At 39.6% G+C, this 25338-nt stretch overlaps 1 protein-coding gene across 12 annotated transcripts; it reads left to right on the top strand.

Moving 5' to 3' along the window:
- The first annotated feature begins 720 nt into the window (after nucleotides 1-720).
- On the top strand, nucleotides 721-24952 carry LOC143901017 (troponin I-like). Of its 12 annotated transcripts, none has more exons than XM_077412902.1 (10): nucleotides 724-841; nucleotides 3667-3710; nucleotides 7110-7127; nucleotides 7770-7898; nucleotides 9285-9408; nucleotides 12928-13028; nucleotides 19828-19871; nucleotides 20006-20147; nucleotides 23498-23515; nucleotides 24345-24952. In XM_077412902.1, the coding sequence occupies exons 2-10, from the start codon at nucleotides 3696-3698 to the stop codon at nucleotides 24426-24428; spliced, it is 675 nt and encodes a 224-aa protein (XP_077269028.1). In that variant the 5' UTR covers nucleotides 724-841; nucleotides 3667-3695; the 3' UTR covers nucleotides 24429-24952. The 12 variants fall into 12 exon arrangements, with proteins under 12 accessions (XP_077269034.1, XP_077269028.1, XP_077269029.1 ...); XM_077412903.1 differs by lacking the exon at nucleotides 12928-13028 and adding an exon at nucleotides 11838-11938; XM_077412901.1 differs by lacking the exon at nucleotides 12928-13028 and adding an exon at nucleotides 14695-14795 and having other exon boundaries at nucleotides 726-841.
- The last annotated feature ends 386 nt before the right edge of the window (nucleotides 24953-25338 follow it).

Here is a 25338-nt window from a genome sequence, read left to right as displayed (position 1 = left end):
ACGATCAGGCGCGTCGACGTTTCCGTCATCGTTACCGCGTTTAGTGCCAAACAACAGCTGCAAACGCGAGAAATTCAGAAGGTGCCGATAATATCTCAGTTTTTTTTCTCCCCACCCCGAGCTGCGCGAACGGGATATTAATTTTTACAAGATTTGATCGCGAGACGTAAGCTTCTCATTTTTTGTTGCATCTAGCTACCCGTTACGTGTATTCGACTTGTCTCCGAGAGTGACGCATGTTTTTATATATAAATGTAAAAATATGAATATAATATTCTGGGCCTGTATTTTAACATGAGTAAATTAATCTGCTTGAAATTATAGATCTATTATATGCATATCAGAACGTTTTTAAAAACGTGCGTATAAAAATTCTATAAATCTATAGAGAATACATTTACTAAATATTGCTCCTTTGATTGAAAATTCTATTAATGTTAGCAAGCCATTTCATATCGGTTCTTAATAGCGGCATCTTAATTAGTGACGTTCGAGGGCGAACGAGTTCAAGACCGCTCCGTTCTTGTCTCGTAACAGCCACGGTAATACGGTGAGCGAGATCAGAAGGCGATCCGGCGAACGAACGGGTAAGCCTAGCGACGTAGCAAGCGGGCTCAGCTCCGTTTTCAGTTTCCGATTATTTTTGGCAACATGCAGAGCGGGCAGAATACTCCGCCTAAAAATGCTTACGACCAATGGCGCGTCGCCATTGGTCGTGCTTGTACCACGTGAACGGTGGCCTACGATGGAGGTTCACGAAGTCGACTAGGTATCCACGACGGCACAGTCAGCTGCCTAAGGTCCAGTTGGCCAGTCGCAGCCAGCGAGCTTTCTCCACAAGGTAAGCCTACTTCCCGTAGTCCTCGCGATTGTCCTCGCTATTGTCGCAGCGCGAGGGGTGTCCCGGAAGGCATCGATCGTCCCCGTGTTCTTCAGGAGGAAGCCTGGAGAACCTTGGGGATAGGAGAGAGAAAAATGGAACGCTCGCGATTTCTTCTTTCGGAGGAATGAGTTGTTGCTCTTGAAACGCCATTTCGATATTCGAGGAAAATTGTTGAGAAGTTTTTCGCGTTCGAGTGTCAGTGTGAAAACGAGTGGCTGGTACAAAAGATACTTTTCAAGGTTGTGACGATTGATTCGCCCGAGACTCCCGAGACAGTGACTGATCGGCGATCATCGACGAGCAATCGCTCGTCTTCAAAGTGACGCGCAGTTGAAAGTGATGGACGAGAACTTCCGTTTAAGGTTTCCGTTGATCGGTTGGTTATTCGGAGTACTTCGGCAAAATACGTGTGCACCGATTATATCATCTTTTCTTTGGACTTTTTTATTTTATTTTTTAATTTTAATCAAAGGAAATCATAGAATTTTGTTTCCATTCAATGGACAGTGTTTAGATCATTATCATTAAGATTATTTATTTCGTGATTAATTTCCTTGGGCTTTACAATTTTTCAACGAAAAATTGTACGAGATTCAACAACGTAGAACATAGCTTCTCTTGACCAGGACTTTTTTTAACTGTCTCACATAATTTAATGAGATTTAGCGAGGTGTCTATTTTTACGGTGCTTGCCTCTTTGATATCGGAGATGGTACGTGCGTCTCGATAGGATACGTGTCTCGGAATGGTTCGAGCGCGAGGAAATCTATACTTAGCAAAGGCGATCGTCCATTACAAACGTAAAAGAAGGCTCTGCAGCAAGTACGGACGGTTAATGGATGAAAGGAATTTGATCACTCTACAATTTTTATAAAATTTCGATATCCCGTACAATATTCTCGCGTACAATATCGTGACAAGTTCGCATATTAACGTCATTCATGACGCAAGGCAACAAAATTATATCCCGATTATGCAACGCTCGCTCGAAATTCCACATCATGCAGTCGTGGGACGCTTCGTAGTCCGTGGAGAGATCAAAGGGCAGAATATATATATATATAAACTAAAAGCGTTATAACATTTTGAAAAATTTTTTCAAAATTTAATTTTGTGAAAATAGCTTATAACTTACAGAGAATATTTCTTATTACTTGATGGCAATTTCTATAAAAAAAAAACGGTTTATTGGGAAAATTATTGTGCATTACTTTCTTAATTAATAAGCAAACGAAAGGTGAACAGTAATTATGTAACGAGCAAGCAGAGAAAAGTGCAAAATAACGAAATTATTCACAAAGGACCGTTCCATTTAAGTATCATTCCGCACTAATGACATCTTGTTTCACCGTTGTCGATTGTTCGTTACGACGCGACGTCGCGTTACGTTTCGCTTGTATAACCGTGATGTTCCTAAGTATTTTTGTGGAATGCGGAATGTCGCTGGAGACGAGGTACAATAGAATCCATCTTCTTGAGCGTTTTGGAGCTCCGCGCGGCAACGAGAGCGCGTCATGCAAGCGCCGCTAAATGCGCAATTGTTATCTCCCTAACCGAATTGCACAATTTCGGATGCGCGCATACAAGTTTACCTATATAAGTTATCTGTTTTGAAACTTCGTTGGGTCCCGCGCCTCGTCTCTCACGGCGCGGCGGGATGTTCTGGCAAGTCGATGCTTCGCATCGGGGCGCAATTCCGGGAGTCTCTCGCTAATAAGAGGGATCGTCGCGTCTTGCGCGATATTTTCCTCTCAAGCACCGTCATCTCCAAATGTCATTCGCAAATAGCGCGACGTGCTGACGTGCATATTCGTCGGCGAGCTTCTCTCTGTCTCTCTCTTTCTATCTCTCTTCTTCTCGTAAAGACGTGCACGACTTTGTTTATCTGCTTGCCTCGCCTTTTCGACATCGAAATCAGTAGGAGCCGACGCCGACGCCGACGACGGGATATCTACCGTGGTCGTTGCATCCAAATTTGGATCGTCGACGTTACCCGACGTCCCGACGACGGCACGTCGCGGAAAGTGGGGACGGCCGACGTCTATTTTCGCGCGCCGGATATTCTATACCGTCGTCGCACAGAGCGTTATATCCCGCGCTCGCCTTTTCGCCCCGCAACACGCGTTATGCCCGTATCACACTAGCGATTGGCGATTGCGTCTACGTTTGCGTTTACGTCTCTTGACCAATCAGAAAGTAGCTGCTGGCGATTGCGATTTGCGATTTCCGTTCTGATTGGTCAAAAGACGTAGACGCAAACGTAAACGCAATCGCCAATCGCCTAGTGTAATACGGGCATTAAGCGGCGAAATCTATAACGCGCGTGAGCCGCATGATTTATCGGCATGGCGGTCGAGAATCGATCGTGCGTGCCTCGTCGCCTCGGCCCGACGGAGACACGTCGATCAATTTCTTCTGGTTATCCGCTATTATTTTCATCACGCGGGCGATCGGACATCCGAGCCTCTCCGTTCACCGTCGACGTCATTCCGTCATTATTTTCGTTCGCTCCATTTGCGCGACCGCGGCGTTATTACGCGTCGCAAGAAGCGCGGAAGCGTTTGATGACCGCTGAACATTTCACACGCAAATACTTGGCGTTGCACAGGCTCACGTTCGATCTTGTTTTACGCGATGCTAGGGAACCCTGATTGCAGGCGCCTATTTATTTTAACGACCGAGAGCGGGTTCCGATGGTACTATTAATAGCTTGTCCCAAGGTTTTCAACCACTGTACATATATGACAATAACGTTTGCACCGTTTTCTATTTATTTTTTTTAGGTAGACGCGCGTAACAACAAGACACCACCATGGCGGACGACGAGGTTAGGTGTGTATTCTAATTTGGATTTTTTAAATCGCGTTTTTGGGTGTCTTTATTCATTATTTAAAAGCCCAACGATCGAGGAAGGACCGTGGCATGCAGTGCGTAAAAACGCGTATAGGATATTTCTTAATGTTACGTTCTTTTTTTCATATTTATCTTTTGGTGGATTTTCGCTGTTGCCGATCTTCACATTTGGACAACGGAACCGCTGAAATACCACGCACATCCTACGCGTTGAACTCGTGCAGTAAAATTAGCATTACTGTCGAAAGGTATGCATTGTTCGTGCTTTCTGTGTTTCTGTGAGAGTTAGCATAAACTGTAGTTTTAGAAATGATAGTATAGGCCTTGTCAATAAAAATAGAACAGCGGTTCTACTGAATGTTAATTCCTACCGAATGTTTCTACCGAATCTTTCAATTTGCTCGGAAAGTGTATTTGATGGTCTCTAATTTTAGTATCTAAATTAAGCACATTACTTTTCAGTTATCATTATTATTATTGAGCGAATTAATAATTTTATTATTTTATTATTTCTAGAGTACAAAATCAATTCTGTGCCGCAGATATTTTATTGTAACAGAGACACGCCGTTTTGAGAAAATATAAAAATTCGGTCTCAAATACACGTTTCTATTAATAAATCATTTACTTCAACATTATGTCTCTTTACGTCAAGCTTTTATGGGCAAAGCTCCGACTCCGAGGATTTCAAGCAGACCGAGCCTCGTTTTTTTCCTTCTACAGTGGCATTTTGAAGTTGAAGCAGCTTAGTAGAGGATATAGATGGTGGTCAAGGATGAACCACATAGTTTGCGCGTTCTAAAAAAGATTTATATGCTACGTAGAGAATGACGAGGCGATCACAGAAGCTCGCTTCTCGTCGTGATTATCCTTTCATTCCTTTTTTCTTCCCACAAGAAACTTTCCAACGCTCTTCCAATATTCCTCAGCCGTTTCATTCTCCGACGTACTTTCATTTTTCATTTGTGTTTTGTAGTTTGATGTTCATTTCATTTTTAATATTTAATTTCTGTATCTCGAAAGAACCCTCGGAAGATTCTTGAGCGGAGATTTTCCAGCGGTTTGGCGCGCGGTGACTTTCATCTCTGCGTTCTTAAATAAGAAATTCATTCCCTACGCTCTTTACCTTCACAATTGTGACAGCATTCCTGTGCGTAACGTCCACCTCGCGGACGACAATTTTTCGTTGGTGCGTTGGGATAGAGTTTTCTTTCGTATAATGAAGCCAATTTGCGCGCGGCGCGAACCGCAAATGTAAAAGTTAATGAAGGTTTTTGGACCCGCGTATAGAGAGGGAACATATATTCCGCAAATTTCACCGTAAAATTTCCGCCCTGTAGGAAACGGGAAATGGAACTGGTCGTATTACGACCGACACATGTCCGTTGTCTCCGTTATATGCTCTACGGCTCGACTTTTTGTCTGATTTATCGTCACACTCTCGCCCTTATTTCGGCATTATTTAACGCGGATCTCTCTCCACTTTTCTTCCGTATCTCTTTGTCTTACTTTATATCTCTTCTTTCCCGCTCGAGCAAGATATTTGTCACTCACAAGTTATCCTTACAAAGTCTTTCCAGATTTTCAATTGCAGATTCAAGTCCACTTGTGATCCTTGATTTGTCGATTTCAGTGTACCGTAATAATTTATATCTCACCCTGTACCTTTATCGTTACTCGTTACCCTTTCCAGATCGATTTCTCTCCTTAGGTTATACTTATAAAATGGTCCGTCCGCTCGTCGCGGTTTAACTCCTTTCGCTCACGATCGCACGAAAGAGAAGAAATTTTATCTTTGGAACGAGAAAATATTTGATATTTGTCAGTATATATCGCGAAGCAAAACTCAGCCCAACTGTAATGGAGACAGCGTCTACCAAAGATCGGCAAAACTTCCATTTTCTGATTAAAACCGTTACATGAACATAATTTTGCAGACGGTTCGTTTATTCGGAGTCACGAGCGTTAACTTAGCAATGCCGACGCAGGGAACGTCTCCCTTATACAAACTTTCTATTGATAATTACAAAGTTTGCATTATATGTATACCGTGTCAAGTGTACAATTAAAGTTATTTCAGTTTCATTTGTTCAAACAGGATGACACAAATTCCTAACATTCAGACCTTTTACAAAAGGTTCATTAAAGATTAAAATATTTTATAGTTTTGCAATACTTTAGAAGGTTATTATAATGTCGCATATTTATTTATCAAAGCAGGTAATCAAAACTTGTATGTCAAATAATTCTCATTCTTCGCTGTGCTATTGTGAGCAAACATTCAACGGCAAACATTCTCCCCAACAGTAAACATTGTCTTTGCTTTTTCTGCAATCAAAGCTAATTGGACAGCTATTATAGTAAAACACACAAAACTCCCGAGAGAACGCGCATCACAGACAAACATAAAACAATCAAACAGACTTGGGGTAAAGTAGATACCAAACTCGCATGTGGAGTGATTTTTGTTTTATGGCTCTTTTTGTGACGCTACATGATGTAATGCTTAATTTTTGTCTCGTTATACTTGTAAAAGTGTACAAAATATATAATATCACCATACAGAGTTCGCAGCACGCACCGCATATAGCAATAAATTCAAATCGACACTTTATATATCGTAAAGAGGCTAATAAAAGTGCAAAGAAAAAAAATTGTCACATTTTTACTCGCATCTTAGAAATGTGTAATCATCATAATTATCAATAGCATTTATAACAGTAAACTATCAACGAAATTTTTTAAGCGCACGACACGCTTATGTATAATAACAACGTTATTCGCGGCGTTGGAATAACGTTTATTCGGAGCGTCAAGGTAAAAAGTTGCGCGAAAATTCGCATGGTACCGCTTCTGTATATTCTGTATATGACTATACGATTTATTTTTGATCTTACACCCCGGTTGTTGAGATCTGCACAGCTTGTAGAAGGCAGAGCTAATGGTCGGCGCTGAGAGTGCGCGCGTAATGCCATAAACGAAACGCGGCAGTTTGCGCAAAACGATATTACAAGATGCTCGCCTGGTATGCCGGTTGTATAACGCTTAACAGCGACAAAGTTATATCACTTAAGACAGACTCCATTAGCTCTGCATCGTCATGAAACACGCGAAAACACGGTCGCTGCGCTAATGCTTTGTAAGGTATTCGTTGATGGCGAAATCTGGAACACCAAACGCGCGCGTAATCTTTTCGTCCTCTCTAACTCTCTCTAGCTCTCTCTCCTGCTCTTTCATCATTGAGAGAAATATATCCTTTTTCACAGTCGAAAGGATCGCGCTGCAAAAAGTGTTTCAGATATCGCCGTACATGCGACCCACGACACAGAGAATATACTAACGAGAAATGTTCTTTCTCTCTTTTTTTTTGCAGAGAAAGCGCATCGAGGATGTACGTAAGAGAGGAAACTAGCTATGAAACGTAGAGTCGCCTCTTAAAGGACGGCCACTTACCAGGCGGATGAAAGGAATCCTTTCATCGGAACAGGGCTTACGCTCGTTTTATTACGAAATAAAATCCATTGCAAATATTCTAAATTAACGATATTAATTCTGCGAAAATAATCAGAAAATAATCACGGGGTAAAAGTATAGAAATATGTAATATATATGTAGATGTGATATCCTTGTTTATGCTTTTACATTATACATATAACCAAAAATTTTAATATCAGTAGAGAGATGTAATCAATAGCCCTATATGATAGGATTCATATTCTAGTGTTTATTAGAATACTTAATATTTTTATCTAGTTAATCTAGTATATCTTTTACTAAAACATATCAACATTGATGCTTTTCTAATATGCTTATTTTAAAGAATTAGTATTACAGCAATTATTGTAAATTTCGTAGCTGCACTTGCTCTTAAGTTTAAGACTCGCGAAAGTTTAGTTGAAAGCAGAGGGACGGGAGTGCGAAAAATGTTAGATGAGTTCGAATTGCGCAACACTTTCCGAATTCGCGTTTTACGGGACGCTTCAAGGCTTTCTCAGATGAGATGTTTTAAGGGAGTTTCGCACGAAAAATGCAGGAAAAGAAGAGGAAACAGGCGGAGACCGAGAGGAAGAGGGCGGAGGTCCGCGCCCGCCTCGAAGAGGCTTCCAAAGCCAAGAAGGCGAAGAAGGGTTTCATGACCCCCGACAGGAAGAAGAAGCTTAGGGTAAGTCCGCTTTTTGTTTCTTCCCTCTTGAATTTTGTCACACGACCAAGTGGAGGTCTCACGCGGGACGTGGGATATCCTCTTTAAAAACTCGATCGCGACAAGTCGCCGCGAATCTTTCTCGCGTCATATTTCTTTTCCGCTAATGGAAACGGCGTTAATGCTCTGCGCCAGGTTTTCGAAAGTATATGCTCTATATCGCATCAATACCCTCGCCGCATCGAATGTTCATTATCGACAACCAAGTCGAGCTCCTCATTCTCGATTTATCTCATTATTGCCTCATCGCATACGCCATAATCTTCTCTCGCGTTGTTCGAGCCGCCGCGCCGCGCCGCCGGGCAATATTGCGATAATTCTCTTTGCACCCTTTGTGCACCGAAATATTTCTCGTAACGGCCACATCCATTCCTATATTACTTTCTCTTATTCTTCTCGTTTCCCATTTCTTCGTCTTTCAATGTTCTGTTTTCCAGCCGCCCGGCGCGGAGCGTCCGAAACTTTCCCAAGTTTATCTCGCCTTTTCACCTTTTTACTTTATGGTCCCGCCTTACGTTCGCCATTCTGTTTCCATCGTCGCGCAACATCCTGCGGAACGTTCATGCACCTCTCTCCCTCTTCGATCCACGTTTTCTCTTCATGCACCGTCGCGAATACTCGCAGTTGCAATACATAAAGTTTTCCGTGTGTATGCAGATTACCTCTTGGTGAATCTTTTCGCGTTTGCCGGCCCCGCCGGCATGTTGTTTTCCCCTAAATCCACCTTCGTTCCTTTCGCTGCGTCAATATTTGCTATCCGCCGAATTCCAACCGACGTTATCTCGCCGTTGACCAAGAAAGAGAAAGGCGTTAGCCGTAAGCTTAAATTATTTCGTGAGTAAACCACGGATGGAAATGTTCCTCTCGAGTCGAGCAGCATTTTGTGAGCTTAACACGTCGTAGCTCGTATTAATTTATTTCCATTTTACCTTTCTGTGTTTTCTGTTATTACACGACATATATTTATATAGACACACAGATTAATTACTCATATGACGTTACGTTCAACTCTATTTGTTTTAATAGCCATTTTAATGTACGATTTTAATGTACGATTAACCGATATCGCGTAATGAGCAACTTTATTATTTATTAAATAAACAGGATAATAATCCGCTTCATTGCATATGATTTAAATTGTTTATGCGGTTTATAGCAGACCGAATATAAATTCGTATTTCCATTCAAATTTTGTCAATTTCATGCTATTAGAAATCAATTCGTTGGTGAGTCGAGTAAATATTTCAAGGTAAATATTCCTGACAAAATTTCCTCTTTTATTTGCCTACGAAATATTTTTTCTTCTTATCGAGCCGAATCTTACGAATTTTTCATGTGTTTATACAGTTGCTGTTGCGTAAGAAAGCCGCCGAGGAATTGAAGAAGGAGCAGGAAAGAAAAGCGGCCGAAAGGAGGCGCATAATCGAGGAGCGCTGCGGAAAGCCTAAAATTGTCGACGAAGCCAACGAAGGTACTTTGCTTCGTTATGCAATCCTTTAAAAAACCCGAAAAATCGCGTTTATGGTATTTTTTTGACGGAGTTTTTTTGGCAGAATATATTTCCTATATATGTAGACAAGTTCGCGCTGTCCTGAGTACATAAAACTGTAAATTTACATTTGCTTTTACTTGATCGATTGTTTTCAGTTAATAGCAAGGATCATTGCACATGAACAATGAATTCGACAAGTTGATATAATGTCGACTTGCATGTGAATTACACAAATAATTTTTAAGAATTTCATATTAAAGAAGAAATTTCTTATACATTTGTGCAACAGTCTTTAATTGGGCAAAGTTGCACTTATGTAGAGAATATGAAAATTTCTAAATATCACAATAATTAATAATAATACCCAGTGTTCATCTTCAGTTTCACAGGTCGAAACTTTAAGTTACTATTTTTCCCACCGTGTTCTATCAATTCTTTTTTAAAGATCTTCTTTTTAAATTGCTAGTAAATTTTTTTTTTCGAAAATGTAGAAAATGCGGTCGAAGGTACGGTAATTGGCATATGATTTTCAAGATTGAATTATTGTGCCCCACTTAAGCTTTCTTTCCAACTTAAAATAATTTTTCAATCCCAATAGAAAAAAATAGTGTATGTGAAGGCACAATAACCGAGGTACATTTCCGAGACGAATTCTGAAATCTGAATATACACAGAAATTACGTGACGTTTTCTTGTGCGCGTCATTATTTTGTTTTACATTATTTTGTTTCTGATGAACCACACAGACACCCTAAAGCGCGTGCTGCGCGAGTACCACAATAGGATCGCGTCATTGGAGGATAAAAAATTTGACATCGAATATATTGTTAAGAAGAAGGACTTCGAGGTACTTTTGAGAGAGCAACCGTTACGATTACGTTTATGCGATTACGTGCAGTATGATAACGCGGCGCTCACGATACAATAACAATATTGTCGCAATTGTGTAACGCACCAATCTCTACCCGGTCTACATCTACGTAGGGCGACGACGGACATAATTAGAGTTTTGGCAAAGAGACCAACGTCGCAAGATTTATTGATTGCACAATTTTACAATATGCCGGCTATATTTAGTCATCGTCATAGCGCACGCTCGAAAATAGCGATCTAAATGATCTACGCGAACAATAAAAAATGGAGCAATTCGTTAGACTCATATAAAGAAGAAATATTAAGATCAAAAAGTATCTTTGTAGTTTGCTATAATTATATTGCTACAATAATTATTTTGTAATATTAAAAGCTTTATTTTTGCTAGAGGATTTGCAATATCGGCTAGTCGTGACTACTTTCATCAACCAACGAGTCGATGAGTAATCGTTATCGCAGCAACTTCGTGAATGATTAACGGTTCTTTACTGAAACTTGAATCGTTCGTCGTAGCTTCCGTTCTGCAGCCGGGCAAGAGACACGAGCTTCGCATTCTTTCGTCGCACCGTTTTCCATTCACACTTTTCTTTTTCTTCTTTTTGTTTTATCTCTGACGTAACACAAAACTGCCGTCGATTTTCTTGATTCTGTCCGCATCTTGTTTTTTCTTCGCATTAATGTGCGCGCGATTTCTGGATTTCTCGTATTGTCTCTTCTGTCTCTCTGCTCTCTCTTCGTTTAATCCTCTGTTTATGAATCTCTGGAGAATTTAATGGTGATTTAAGAACTCTATGGATTATTCGCATCTTGATTATTGTGTTAATACGGCTTATTCCTACTCACTTTCTATTTTTTGCAAAACATGAGTAAGTCAGAATAACAGAATAACATCAATTTTGAAATACGTTAGGTATGTCCAAAAATATATATATAGTCCAAATATAATATAAATATAATAAATTATTGTACACTCTGCTTCACACAACACTCGTAGCTATACCACCATAATATTTTCTATAATACTGATATTTACGAAAAACCTTGATGCTTTTTTTTCATTTTGCGAAGTACTATACATATATCCACCATTTCCTCATTACGCGGATATCTATTTGCACCTGTATCTTCGCTCCTAGACGCAAGATTGTTTCAAATTTTGCAGTAACGTCTACGTTCGAAAGTCGTTCTCCGAAGATGGTTTAAGAACTCGCTTTCGTTCGCTGCAAACTTGAAACAGTCTTCACACCACCGCGGAACGGCGTCAGTTCATAACACTTCTCGACTTAGCTTTCACACATCGATCTCCCTCCCCAGATTCACGTTTTCCGCCCTTATACCCCATCCGTCGTTCGTTCAAGTCATACACGCGAAACAGACGCCGTATACGTGTCATTCGCGAAAAGTTACAATACATCCGTTACACGGGGGTTACAACATTATTTATTCATTACAACGTAGCGATATCTACGCGATATCTACGACGTAAACGGTTAAGTCGCGAGCACTTTTTCAAGGAGTGACTTGAATTTTAACAGCTAGCGTGAAGTCCACTCTGACCCAGTTTCATAAGAGGATCAACGTTCTCGAGGGGGAGAAGTACGACCTTGAGTACGAAGTCGCCAAGAAGGATATGGAGGTCGAGAAAGTTTTTTTTCGTCGCAAACGAGAGATGAGCTGCGATTAACGCCAAATACTCTTTCCTATTTGTCTTTATTTTTTTCATCTTTCTTTCTTCTTTCACGCGCGAAGCACCTATATCTAGCGTCTGCTCCGATTTGCACACTCATAAGCTGTTCGTAATAATATTAGACATTAAGTAGACATCTGAGTATTTTCTAGCAGCAGCTCTAACGTAGTGGCCCTCGCGACTCGTAGAATCGCTCAACGTAGATCTGTCTCATTGTCAGTAATGTTAATTTCTCGCAGGCGCCATGAGTAGAAAAAAAACTTTGTTTCATATTATACTCCTGCGAGAGTACGCACTACCAGACTCAGAGACCTTTCCACACTCCCGTATTTCTCTCATCCTGCTGATTTCCTCTCGTCGAATTTTTCACATTTTTCTCCCACTTGCCCCCCTTGTGGCAGGTTAACGATCACGCAATTGTCAGCTTCGTGCTTCTCGCTTCCAACGCGAAAGACTCATTTCTTTTCTATTCTCCCCATGATAATTTCATTCCCTCACGAATAATCCTTCGTAGTAATATAAATCATCACAGAAGATCGCACAGAAGATCGTCACATGCGTTATTTTTCATCACATTTTTAACATCACAAAGATTTTTTTTTTTTTTTAGTAAAAAATACAACGGAACAATTTGTTGATCCTGATACGCTAAGAATAATAATAAACCGAATGAAATGTATCATAGTTATTATTCTTCTTATCCTATCGGTATCAACGAATTGGATAACAGCCGTCGCAATTTTATATTTTTATATAGTGCCATGATTAATATTTTACTTTCACCTTTTTTCTTGTTTTTGAAGCTATAATTTCTAAACGATTATAGTATAATAACGAATTAATTTTTAAGACAGCCGACGGCACAGGGATAACGATACACATTCAGCGGACTTTACTCTCTTTACCCTTTTTTTTCCAATAACTTTTTGTTCTTTTAGCCGAGCTGCAGACGATCTGTTCGGCATATTGGAACAGACTATACTTACTCGAGGGCGATAAGTATGAGCTCGAGAGGCAAATTAGGTTGAAAGTGATGGAGGTAATTACGATCGGCTTGCCTAAAGAAGAGAGAGCCTGTCGAGTCACCTGCATAGATTATTTTTGTCCAACTTTCACCCTTTCTCTCCCGCCCTTACTTACGTGGTTCTTTTTAACTCCGCCACGTGCTTGACCGAGCGACATCCTTGGTCGAACGGTTCTCGAAGGCGTTTCTGGTTGACGGGTCTTTGAACCTTCGGTTCGAGCACGTTTGCACGTCTCTTAGATAGGGAAATGTCGCGAGGCACTAATGTCTACAAACTCTCGATGAGACTTTGAGGACAGTTTGAAGGAACGTAACCAGCATTAACTTTTTTCTCTGTATTTTTTATCGCGCGAACCTTAACGTTAACGTCCTTTTGTTTCTACTTTTTTATTTGCGCCAACGGCCGTTGCAGCTGCGGTGCTACTTCGACGAGACCAGATCGCATCGAAGAGTGCTCGCGCGACCATGAGAAACAAGAGTCAGATTTCTCTCTTTCGCTTTATTGTATTCAAATTTGTCGCCTTGTTCGATTGTTTTCATCGATTCCGATTGGTTTAACCCTAGACAAGTACACGAACAATGATAGGATATTTTTCGATAAGAAAAATCGTCGGGGAATTATGCGCCGATTTACTTTCTCGTTCGCGCCACTTCCAATTACCCCGTTTGGGCTACTCCGAGACGTGCGAATGGTCGAAGATCGAATTTTCGAAGGTGTTCAGCCGAGACCGCGGCAGCGCCGTGCATTTCCCCCCCCGCGATACAGCCGGCAGGGCAACGACAGGGCGATCTCCATTTTCACGGAAAAAGACTTTAGAGCGGAATCGCGCCCCCCGCTCGATTGCGCCGAGGAAAACATTTCGGTGTTTTCCCGACGTTCCGCGCGATTAAGCATTCGAGCATCGCGCAACTTTTATTACCGCGCACGTGGAGCGAGAGAGGGACCGCCAATTTACTCGAATCGGAGATTTCGGAAGTTTTGCTTGTTGCTTGAGATCAAGAACTGTCTCATCGGGATTCCAGCGTCGTTCGTGGTGTGCCATTAGTATTCGAGCAGCGCAGTTTATATTCTTCGCTAAAATATGTAAAGCTGGGCTTAGATACTTGGATTTTGTATTAGCCAAGAGTATTACCCCTCAATATCGCCCGTGTAATTTTATTTATTTAGTAAACAGTAATGTTATTGCTATTGTTAATGTATGTATGTTAAATTTATAGATTCCTAAAGATTTCTAATAAATCTGCAGCTATTTGTTAGATATCCTATATAATTCTCTTTCTCTTTTTACATATTATTTCAAAAATTAAATTTTATAAATCAATCTGACCGCTTTTTTTCTCTTAATTAGCTATTGCTTTCATCGAGCGGATATGCTATGCTTTTTTATTTATAAATTAATTATTTTTATTATTAAATTTTACATTTAATTAAACTTGACAGAATTAACGAATTCTGATGTCTGAATATACTTATAATATTTCAATGATATTCACTTTTTCGTGACTCAAGAGACTCGTAGATAATCCTAGCTTTCACATCACACGTCGCGCGAGATCGATCACACGCTAAGAGCTGTCTGTCTCTCATTCCGCCTGTGCCCCTCCACTGCCCTAAGCTGTCAGAAAAGCAAACATATCGAGGAACCAAAGATTTCTGAGAGACTCTCCGTGTTCTTTGTAGTGGAGTTGAAGAAGATTTGCCAAATGTATCACGACCGCGTCTACCTTTGTGAGGGTCAGAAGTGGGATTTGGAGCGTGAAGTTCGGAAAAGGGACTACGAGGTACAGGAAAAGTGAAAAGCAGCGACAACGGCGAACAATGCGAGGAGAAAGAGAGCAACTGCCGGATCGCACGTCTCTTTTGATCATTTCCTCCCACGGGTCGCCGACCCTCCCGCGTATATCAGACGATAAGGGCATCACCCTTCTGCCCTCCCCCCCTTCCACACACGATCTCTCTCTTCGCGTTGTCTCTCGTTCTCCGCCCATCCCCCTTTCTGTACATACGTTTCTCTTTCGATTGTTGTTCTCTCTTTCGCGATATTTTTCTTGGCAGAAAACACATTTGCGGCGCGAACGCAAGTCCGCTCCGGGGCGCGAACCAATGGGATAAGTTCCCACGATGGAGACGCGTGGAGGAACTCTTTGACGAGGTGACATTTTGCTACCCTACGAATCTTTGTAATCTTGATCAGTCCTGTCTCGATAATTTCTAGCCGACAATCTACGACAATCTATCTTTTTTTTTTTCAACGCGATATTTTTGCGAAGCGTGACGGAACGGACGAACGTCGCGAATAAGGAAAGGGATTTTTCCTTTTTACGTGGATATGAAGTGCCGCAACCGGAAAACATTTTTGTCGGTCACATATTTTTGCTCTATTCTTTTTCTTTCTCTCTCTCTCTTTTTCTCTCTCTCTTTCTTTCTATTTCTTTTTTTTACCGCGTAACGTGTCGTTCTCAACCCGCCTGTTCATTTCTCTACGTCTATCTTCGCTGTCTGGCTAAACGCATACTGTATCCACTTGCTCTTTTATAACGTATCTATTTGTCACAAATCTATACTGTCTCTCTTTTACTCTATTATCTAACCATAACGCAAATATATCTCTTTGAGCTTTATACTAACTCGCCAATGAAAATAAAAAAAAAAAGCTTTACTCTCTCGAGTCAGGGCTGGGCAAGCTTATAAAGAAGACGCCATTATTGTGTTACTATATATACTCGTAACTGTATACTGTATAACTCTTTATACACTTTCTTAAATTTGTGGTATTGATTCGCACGCGGATTGGCCGACCGCAGATCGTGATAATTAACGTTGTATTCTCGCGCGCCGAGAAAAATGATCGTGAAACGAGATGGGCGTACGATTTCGCATAGTGATAGAAGCAGTTGCCCTAGATTTGTTGCAAAAAAAAAAAGAGTACGCAATCGAAGAAAATATATCACCCACGAGGATCACCGAAAGGGATCACTCCTCCTTTGGTCTCACGCGAGAACTATAAGCTGACACTGTATGCCTGAGACTACGTGCGCGCGTAAATGTGCGTGCGTGCGTGCATGCGTGCGTAGATGTGCGGTGCAAAATCAGATGTGCGAAGCGAAAGAAAAGAAACGACAGTACACATCGGGAAAATACATCGATTGTTACGATTTTTACGGTGTCTTTCTCTTTCTCTTTTGTTTTCATCATTTTCATGCTTTACACACATTTCCGTTCTCTCTTTTTTTTTCATACGTGCGTTTTTCTCTTTTTGTCTCTCTCTCTCTTGTTCTTTCTTTCTCCCTCTATCTCTTTTCGCTTACTCCGTCCTATTAAAAACAAATTTGCTTTACCCGCGCATGCATGGCTGTTCTAACTAATAAACTGTTTAAGTTTAAAAGATGCAATATACATATATGTATATATATAGGCGTAATGAATGCGGGTTAATTAACGCTGTTGGATATGGTAACAGGATTATGAGGATACAGGCGGATGGTTCCATTATAGTGTTGATTAATTTCGTGTTATTGAAGACTTGACCGATCGCTATCTGATATTTGGGAGCGTCATGTGATGCAAGAGAGATTCGAATTCTCTCGAAATACCCATTACCGGAATTATGTATCTCGTTACGCAAATTAATCGTTGTCAAACAAACACTTTTGTTATCAAATTGGTATTTGTGAATAATATTTATGTATAATAAATTGATACAAATTACATACTCCTTTTTCTTAAATTTTTTTTTATCTTAGACATTTTTAGAGATCAGATTCATTCCAAGATGATTATTTAGATGCGAATTATTTTATGTTACGTCGAATTCAGAGAGATGAATATATTCGTAACGTCAATTGCAAGAGTTTAATTATCATTATCTGAAAATAAGAATATATGATTTAAAACTCGCAGCAGCTGAATTAACAGCATGAGCGCTAGCCTATCGGCAACTTTTCCATTAATCTCCGTGATTATATAGTTGATAAAACTCCGTTTGCGACGGACGCTCGAGTTAATGGAGCTTAATTTGCGTATACTTCCGTAGCTACGCGATAAGAAGTATGGCACTTCATATTCATCGCGAAGGAAGAAAAACAACCAGTTTTTCGCGATTTTATCTCGGTATTCTTATTCTATTATATCATAACACGCGCGTGAATAGTTGTGCGAATTTTCATGACTTTGATAAGAAACTGGCTTTCACCGTTAACATTTTGAAAAAGCATATTTTCTTGCATTATGGACTATCTAAACTTGTCATTTACAAAAAAAAAAAAAACGTAATCGTTTTGGGATATTTGCAAGGTCGCATTGAAGAAAGCATTAAAGACATTAAAAAAGCTCGACGATGAGTATACAGATACTCAGTCGGCGATGGGTACAAATCAGTTTTGTTTCGGAAAACGATTATCGTATATACCTTTCCGCATAAACACTTTGAAAAGTGGTAGAGTCGATTGTGTCTACTTTCTCCCGTCACAGGATTTTCCATTTTTAATTCTCACAAAGGTGGACTGGCTCGAGAACGGATTAAAAGATCACGAAACCGAAGTGCCATGCTGTGAAAATCTTCAGGACGCAACCCCCTCCCCCTCGCACGCCCCTCAATCTTCTTTTTTCTTTTTCTTTCTGTTCTATCGATCGAGCCCACCCCTCGTTCATTAACTTCCATTGACTTTTGTGAGATAGACAATATAAACGTGTACACGAAATACCCGACTCACACGAGAGAGACATTGGAGCAAACACGTACAGGCGTCTACGATGTTTTTAAAGCAAAGCGAAGTTGATTTTGCACCGATTCGCACGCACCACACCGACTGTCAGTGTCCTCTTGTTATGGTGTTCAATTAGGCTGTAAATAGCGGACACTTTTTGGCAGAACTCTGTTCTTTTCTCTTTTTTTTTTGCGAAAAATTTTCGCAAAAGATAATTGTTTTCTTTTCACTATTTTTTAACAGAATTTTGTCGTCAGTTTTCAGTCAATCTTGTCAAAAACTTGAACTGTTTGTGATATATTCACAGATATATTTACATAGTGCATTTATGACACTGCTAACAATGATTATCTTGCAGCATTCAAAATAATTTCTACATTTCACGCGTCGCTGCTTTGGAAGCGAATGTTATTTTGAGATAATTGGAGCGCATTACATCCGACATAACGTTAAACGTTTTAGTAATGAAATAGCAAATTAGATCAACCGGTTATCGATCCCGAGAGATTAGTTTCACGCTTCGAATGAGGCGAACAGAGCTCTGGCAGTCCAGAAAACGGATTGTAGTGGATTTTGTAATTTTTTTCTCCTCACGGCGGACGAAAGAGCTGATCGTGACCAGCCGGTCCCCTGATTGGCCAAAATGAAATTCACACCCCAATCGTATCCAATCCTTCTTTTCTCTCTCTCTCTCTCTCTTTCTCTCTTTCTTTCTTTTGTCATTCCTATTCTCTCCCTTTCTCGTGCGAGGAAGAGAATAAAGGAAAAAGAATATAACGGTCGAATGATCCCTAAGAAGAAAGGGAGAGAATCCGACAAGTGGCTTTAAAACAAAGTCTCGCTCCTGAAGAAGCTGTTTCAGAAAAAGTAAAATAATCAATGTCACCCGTAAGAGCGATAGAAGTATTTTCAGAAACAGATGAATTCATACAATGAGGACTACGGTGATATAAATCAACTTGCATTTAGATTTTAACCTATTCCGAGATTCTGCGTACGTAATGCAACAAATTCGACGATTTCTCTAGTTTTTGCATGTGTGAGTTTCTGCGACAGATTATATATCAAATATTCAATTCTGTGGGAACAATTCCACGGTCAATCTACTATCCGGATATGAAAATGCACAAATCATAGAACCTCTATTATATCTACTATCGCTATGAAATTGCAATTATAGATTTTTTACGTACATTGTGTGTTTGTTCTTTCTTTGTTATGAAGCTGAATGAAATGACTTTTGCGATATTTTAACCGTGATATTTTTACATGAAAAAATTTAAAGTGTTATTTTGCCGCGTAATTGTTGTATTTGCGAGTAATGTAAAATCTCTCGTCCATGATTTTTTTTTCATTAAAATTTTTACTTTCCATTAGATTGACATATGTGTCGTAAATTTTGGATAGACTTCCTATAGTTTTAGTTATTATTTATTCCGCAGACCTCCCCCTCTTCCTTCTATTTTTCGTTATCATTCGCTCGTCGCGAAACCGCTCCTCTATTCCGGATCCATCGCCGTCATCCGCTATTGCAGTTAATCCGCAAGCCAATTTACTGTCAATCTCGATCCGTCGAGTGGCTCGCCAGTTGAATATCTGTGCGCGTTTGCTCAACACTGTGTAACTCCCTTTCCTCTTTCTCTCTTGCTTGTGCTTTTGCCATGCAGGATACACGCCGATACGATTTGATTCACCTGTCCGTTTCTTTTTTTTTTCTTTTCTTGATTAACCGTTTGTGGCTGGATTGTCATGCCGTTCACGTGAGTCCACTAATCCGCGTTTAATTCTAATACGCGATATTTCTTTACTGTATACAAGAATTATTGCACAACTATATATATATATTTCGGAAAAAAGCTTACCTTTGTAAATCTAAAAGAGTTTGAATCGAATAGCTACGTCGAGAGTATTACGTTTTCGTATAAGGTACATTTGCTCGAATATCGTCACACTGCAGATGTGAATACTTTACTAAAATATTCGAATATACATATTCGAAACGGTAAATTTGTCTTGTATATAAAAAGAAAATTATAAATGCGCATGAATAAATTATATCGCAATATCAAATGCAATGGATGTTAATAGAAATATTCAATACATGCAGATCGCGGACTTGAACAGCCAGGTCAACGATCTCCGAGGTAAATTGTAAGTATCTTTCCTTCCTACACAGATGTCATAATAACAATAATCACGCAATACAATTTCTATAACTGGGAATACTGATATTTATCCTAAGATTATATTTTATTCTATATAACGTTCGCTTGTGTCTCTTTCAGCATGAAACCAACCCTGAAGAAGGTGTCCAAATACGAGAACAAGTTCGCCAAGCTCCAAAAGAAAGCCGCCGAGTTTAATTTCCGTAATCAACTGAAACAAGTCAAGAAGAAGGAATTCACCTTGGAGGAAGAGGACAAGGAGGTAAGGATGATCGTTTTCGATAAAACCTTCGCGTTTCGTCTAAGCGACGTAAATTTTTTTGTAAAAATATTTCTTTCCCTATCCATCAAAGCGTTCTTTGAATTTATCAAGACGAAAATCATGTTACGAGAAGAAATACACGTTGGAGAATTTTACCTCCATGTTGTAATTATTTCTATTTATTTTAGTAGCATTTAATTCGAGTTTTACTTTATTTTTATTTATTCAGTTACATTTTTTATTTTTATGTTATTACCTTTGTACATTTCTGAATTTAATTTCCATTAAATTTATCGATAGTTATTGAATTTTGCAAGGGACGCTTATTTTTTATGATCACCGCACGACGGGTATAGGCGTGTAGCAAATGTTTTATTAGTGAACCAAAAAACAGTTTTTGTAACCCTGGTTTTTCTTTTTGTGTACAAAGACCCAATTGGCAGGTTTTCATCGTTCAAGTAGTTTTTTTTTTCGTTTAGTGTATACCGTGTCCAATTTAAGAGATCCGCATTACATAGCCTTGTTTGCATTTCGATATTGCCGCTATTAAAATATTTATGATGATACGTTTCCCTGGAGGCGCGTTATTTTATCAGCTAATTTGGAAGCTAAAATTCTCTCGGAAATCTCGAGCAATGGATAATCGCGCGGTAATTAATCATCGATTCATCGAACCGCGATACTTTCGATTAAATGTATGAGGCTATTGTCATTTCGAGAATGTTAAATTTATGCAAATCGATTATAACCGCAAAATATATCATTGCGATAATCAATGACTGCAGTAGTTTGAATAATAAATGTCAATATACAGGGTGTCTTCCCACAACCATCTTGCAATATTGTAAGCATGGAGATCAATTAGATTCAAAATCTTCATAAAGGTGTCGAGATTCAATAATTTTTTAGTTATAAGCAATTAATCTCGTTTAATTAACAGTCTAAAGTTTACGCGTTCATACTCTCCGAATTGCACTTAAATGCGTATTATCTTTGTCGCGCGTTTATTATTGATTTTGACAACTCAGATGATATCGATTTTCACTGCTCGCCCGATCTTGCGTTTTAGTTTCTCACGTGCAAGTATTACGCACATTATAGCAATTAGCTGATATTGTGTTAAATTTATTCTTAATGAAAAATTTTTATTATATACACAATTACTTCTCTCGGTATGTAAGCAGGATCTCCTCAAAAGGATCGTCGGTAGACATGTATATACGTTATCCGTATTGTGGAAGTAGTAGTAGTGGTAGTTGACTAGGCAATTTGTGTTGTTCTCCACAGCCCAAGAAGTCCGAGAAGGCAGAGTGGCAGACCAAGAAGTAGATTTAATATGAGAAAACAGTAAAACAGTTTTGAGTGCGAAATCTCAATAAAATACAAACATTATTACAACGCAAAAAGAAATCGAGAACAAACGAAATAACAACCAAGAAACTTACTAAACACACGCGTACACATATACACATATGAAGAAACATTAACGCAATCGCGTTTGTATACGGTCGACCTGACAAGCGCGCGCACGCGTGCGTGCGAAAATTAGCCGTGAAAAAGCGCATGGGAAAGAAGAAGGAAAAGAAAATTAATGTGTAAACGCGTTTAGAACAATTTTGATACCGTTTCCATCGAATCGTCTCGCGTGTCAGCGCGTTCTCGCCTTCACGTTCGTTCGAATTGTTGTCAAACTAGTTCGTTAGCGCTGCGAAACAAATTAACGAGTGAGAATTGAAAATTGCACGAACAATTCTAGGGAGTTAGCCGATATTTGATTATATCCCTCTTCCGCGCAAACTAGTCAAAACGAGCGACGTAGGGAGAAGTTGACTCTGCGTAAATATTAACCTGTTATACATAAAAACGATAAGTTGTGGCAATAAACGATCGAAGAAAGCGCACGTGAAATAAGTTAGATGTTTCTTCTCGTGTCTCCAATATTCTTTAATTTATATCCCTCATCGGCAGATTTTTTTCCCCGCTTTTTCTTTTTACTTATTTTTACGATTTATTCCTCACCGTCTCTGAAGTTTCTCACCGCGACAGATCGCTCTTGATTTTTATTTTCTCTTTCCTCTTTGTCCTGGCTATCCCCATCGGATACGAAACTCGGTAACCCGAATTGATCTCAATTCCCGATTGTTTCCGTTATACGTAACGGAAACGTGACGCTGTGTATGAGAATGTTAATGCGATCATAGCACCTTGTATTTTATGCGAAATCAGATATGACTTTCGCTCCAGCGCGGCGCGGCTCGTATTTTCTTGTCGTGTGATAAGAGAAATTCTTCCAGGCGATGTGTTAGGCGAACGCTTATTTCAAATATTCGATAAGGAGAAAGGTCGACTGTTATCGAGACTCGTACCGTTTTACTTTCTTTTTCTCTCTCCTCCTTTCGTAAAACTTCACTAATTCGCTTTTCTCTGAGGCATCGTTTAATTTCCTTTATCTCGTATTTTTTTTCTCCGACACATCACGGCGATTAGAGTACTGTCCAATTTGTACCTATATAACTGTTTCTTTCGCGTTCTTTTCCGTCTCTATCTATGTAATTTCGTAGAAATTTTCGCGATAGCGTAATCCAGCGCGAAGTAAATAAAGTATAAGATTAAGAGGGACGCAAAAAGGTGAGATTGGCTTGCGAAGTATATTTGAAGCTGACAGCTCCACTTTTATTTCGTACATAATGGCAGAAGCGCTTTACTCACACATGCCTGCCCACTCGCGTTTTTCTACTCTTCTACTATCTAATTATATTGTTGCCTTCCGTTTTTTTTTCGCACACCCGCCTCGTTTATCTTCTTTTTACACGTGTTAATTTGCCGCACTTTCTCACGCAAGATCGTTCGTTGCGCCGGATTGCTATATCGAATGCAAAATGTAAAAAAAAAGATCAATAGAAAGAGGCATACAAGCTCACCTGGGGGAAAAAAAACAGAAACTGAAACACGCACTCTTTGAAACTAAAGTCGTTTGATCACGCAATTGAAGTCCTTTTGTATAGCTTGCCTTATTGCCATCAATCGGCTGCCATGCTTTCAGACTGTGTAGAATTTGTTGCTCTGTCTTTCTGTCTTTGTTTGTGCACAGCCGTGCACGCATTTTGACGTTTTATGTAAAAAAAATCTCTTGTTATCTTTTTTGCTAATTTATAATAAATAATAATTAGGAAGAAAATATTTTCGACGATCAATATGCGTGTCGATCACGATGTCGATCATGGCTTACGATTTACGACGTGAGCCATGAACGACGCGTTAATCGTTAAGTTGATATTTAAATGTACGTTTAATCAGTGTCCACGTTTTATCTGTCGACTAATAATATTGCTCTTGCATTATGTTCGCAGAGTGCGTCAAAAGATAAGGTAAAACTTTAACAGCCAACTTGTAGCTCGGCATGCCTGCGTAAGAGAGAATGTGTGACGCGTGTGATAGATGAGAGTAGATAGAACGAATAGATCGTACATATTGGTGTGCGTGTGCGTGTGTGCGTGTGTGTGTGTGTGTATGTGAAGTGGGAGAATGGAGAGATAGGATAGAAAAGAAGCTTCTGCTTCGTTTTTAACGTCCGTGGTGATTCAGTCCTCAGTGCAATCTTTTCTTCAATATTATGTTTCGCTTGTTCGTGATTTCCTCACGAAGTTTAGACGCACTGCTCCCAGCATTCTCGACAACGTCGGAAGCCGTTGTCTTAGTTTCTCCATTTCAATTTCTTTTTATTTATTTTTATTTTCTTTTTTGTTGGAGACTTGTGATTCTCCTCTGCCGGTATTTTTTATTTTTACTAACAATCTGCACGGCTTTGTAGATGCTCCGTGATTGAGCGTAGTGCCGGGCGACGTTCCCGGTAACGTCGAGAGAAATTTTTTTGGTAGTACGAGAATTGGCGATCCCCCCGGAAGCTGGGCGCGGAAATTCCACGATTGAACGGTGTATGGCGACGCGATCCACGACGACGACCACGAAGCACAATTTTTGTCTAGAACTCGTTCTCTAGATTTTTTGCATAGACTGCATAGAGTCCTCCCGACTGAATAGCCCCGTTCAAAAGTTCTTTGACTCCCCTAGGATTATTCCCCCCCCCCCTCAGCTTTGCAAGCGCGTTCACCCCGACACTGCTAACCAGTGTGCGAGTCTAATTTTGAACGTAATGATATTCCATGCATTTGACACAACGTTTTCTCGATTTTGCAGAAGAAACCCGACTGGTCGAAGAAGGGCGACGAAAAGAAGGTAAAGGAAGAAGACGCGGCGCCACCGACACCGGTGGAGGCATGAGAGAATTGAAAATCTCATTCTCTCGTCGTTCCCGAGAGAAACGCAGGATCGTCTGTCCGTCTCACCGTCAATAACCGCTCGATGCAGGAACTCCAAAGAACCTCCTCTATATTTTTTAACGATCGATTCATTAATTAATTTAATGTGTCCCGTTGTCGTGAGTTGCACGCAAAAATTTTGCCCGTCCGTCTGTCCGTTATGATTGCTCGTACGTCCCATATTATATCGAAAACAATTTTTTTTTTTATATATCCAATATCCAATCCGTATAGCTCTACATTCTACACTCCACTGTGTCTGTCCTATCTTTTTTATGGACGTAACGTATTTTTTTAATGGACCTTGTAAATCACAGAGCACTAGAGTTGCGTGCAGGATTCATAAAAAAAAAGTAATAAAATAAAATTTGTCTCTTTCTGCAAATCAAATGCGAGGGGAGAGATATTATTATTGTAGAGAGAATAACGGGGGGAAACTGTTACTTAAGGTTTATTGTAAAGCAAAATATTTAACAGTACTCGAAATCTCTATGTGTGGTCATTTTCCTAATGTTTTATTCATATTCCTTTCACATTCCACCTGTGACAGTTTTTGTTTTAACCTTTGATTACGTATAGATAATATCCGATATTTTGTATACGTTTCATGTTTTATGTACGTTAAATAATTATTTTTTGTTTATGCATTTCTCACCAAGTAGATAGTGTAGAAAGATACTAATTAATTATTCTTAACGATATAAATATAAGATATATAACGGCATTTTTTCGAATTTAATTATTTAGAAAATCTTTATTGAATATTTATATAACTTTTATCATTTATATTTATTTTTATGATGTAAAATTAAATACTTTTGATTCAATTTAAAAGTGCAAAAAGGTTAGATAAAGGATGTACAATACAGTTT

The sequence above is a fragment of the Temnothorax americanus genome, unplaced genomic scaffold, assembly GCF_048541705.1.
Source record: "Temnothorax americanus isolate GAGA-0224 unplaced genomic scaffold, ASM4854170v1 Scaffold31, whole genome shotgun sequence".
In the NCBI taxonomy this organism is placed as follows: domain Eukaryota; kingdom Metazoa; phylum Arthropoda; class Insecta; order Hymenoptera; family Formicidae; genus Temnothorax; species Temnothorax americanus.
Note: the sequence above shows the minus strand (reverse complement) of the source record. Positions and strands in the feature narration are given on the sequence as shown.

Bases quoted from the DNA above. Each gene is read 5' to 3' on its own strand.
- LOC143901017 (XM_077412902.1), top strand. The intron at 7,899-9,284 runs GTAAGTCCGCTT...GTGTTTATACAG, and splicing joins ACAGGAAGAAGAAGCTTAGG to TTGCTGTTGCGTAAGAAAGC. The intron at 19,872-20,005 runs GTAAGTATCTTT...TGTCTCTTTCAG, and splicing joins AACGATCTCCGAGGTAAATT to CATGAAACCAACCCTGAAGA.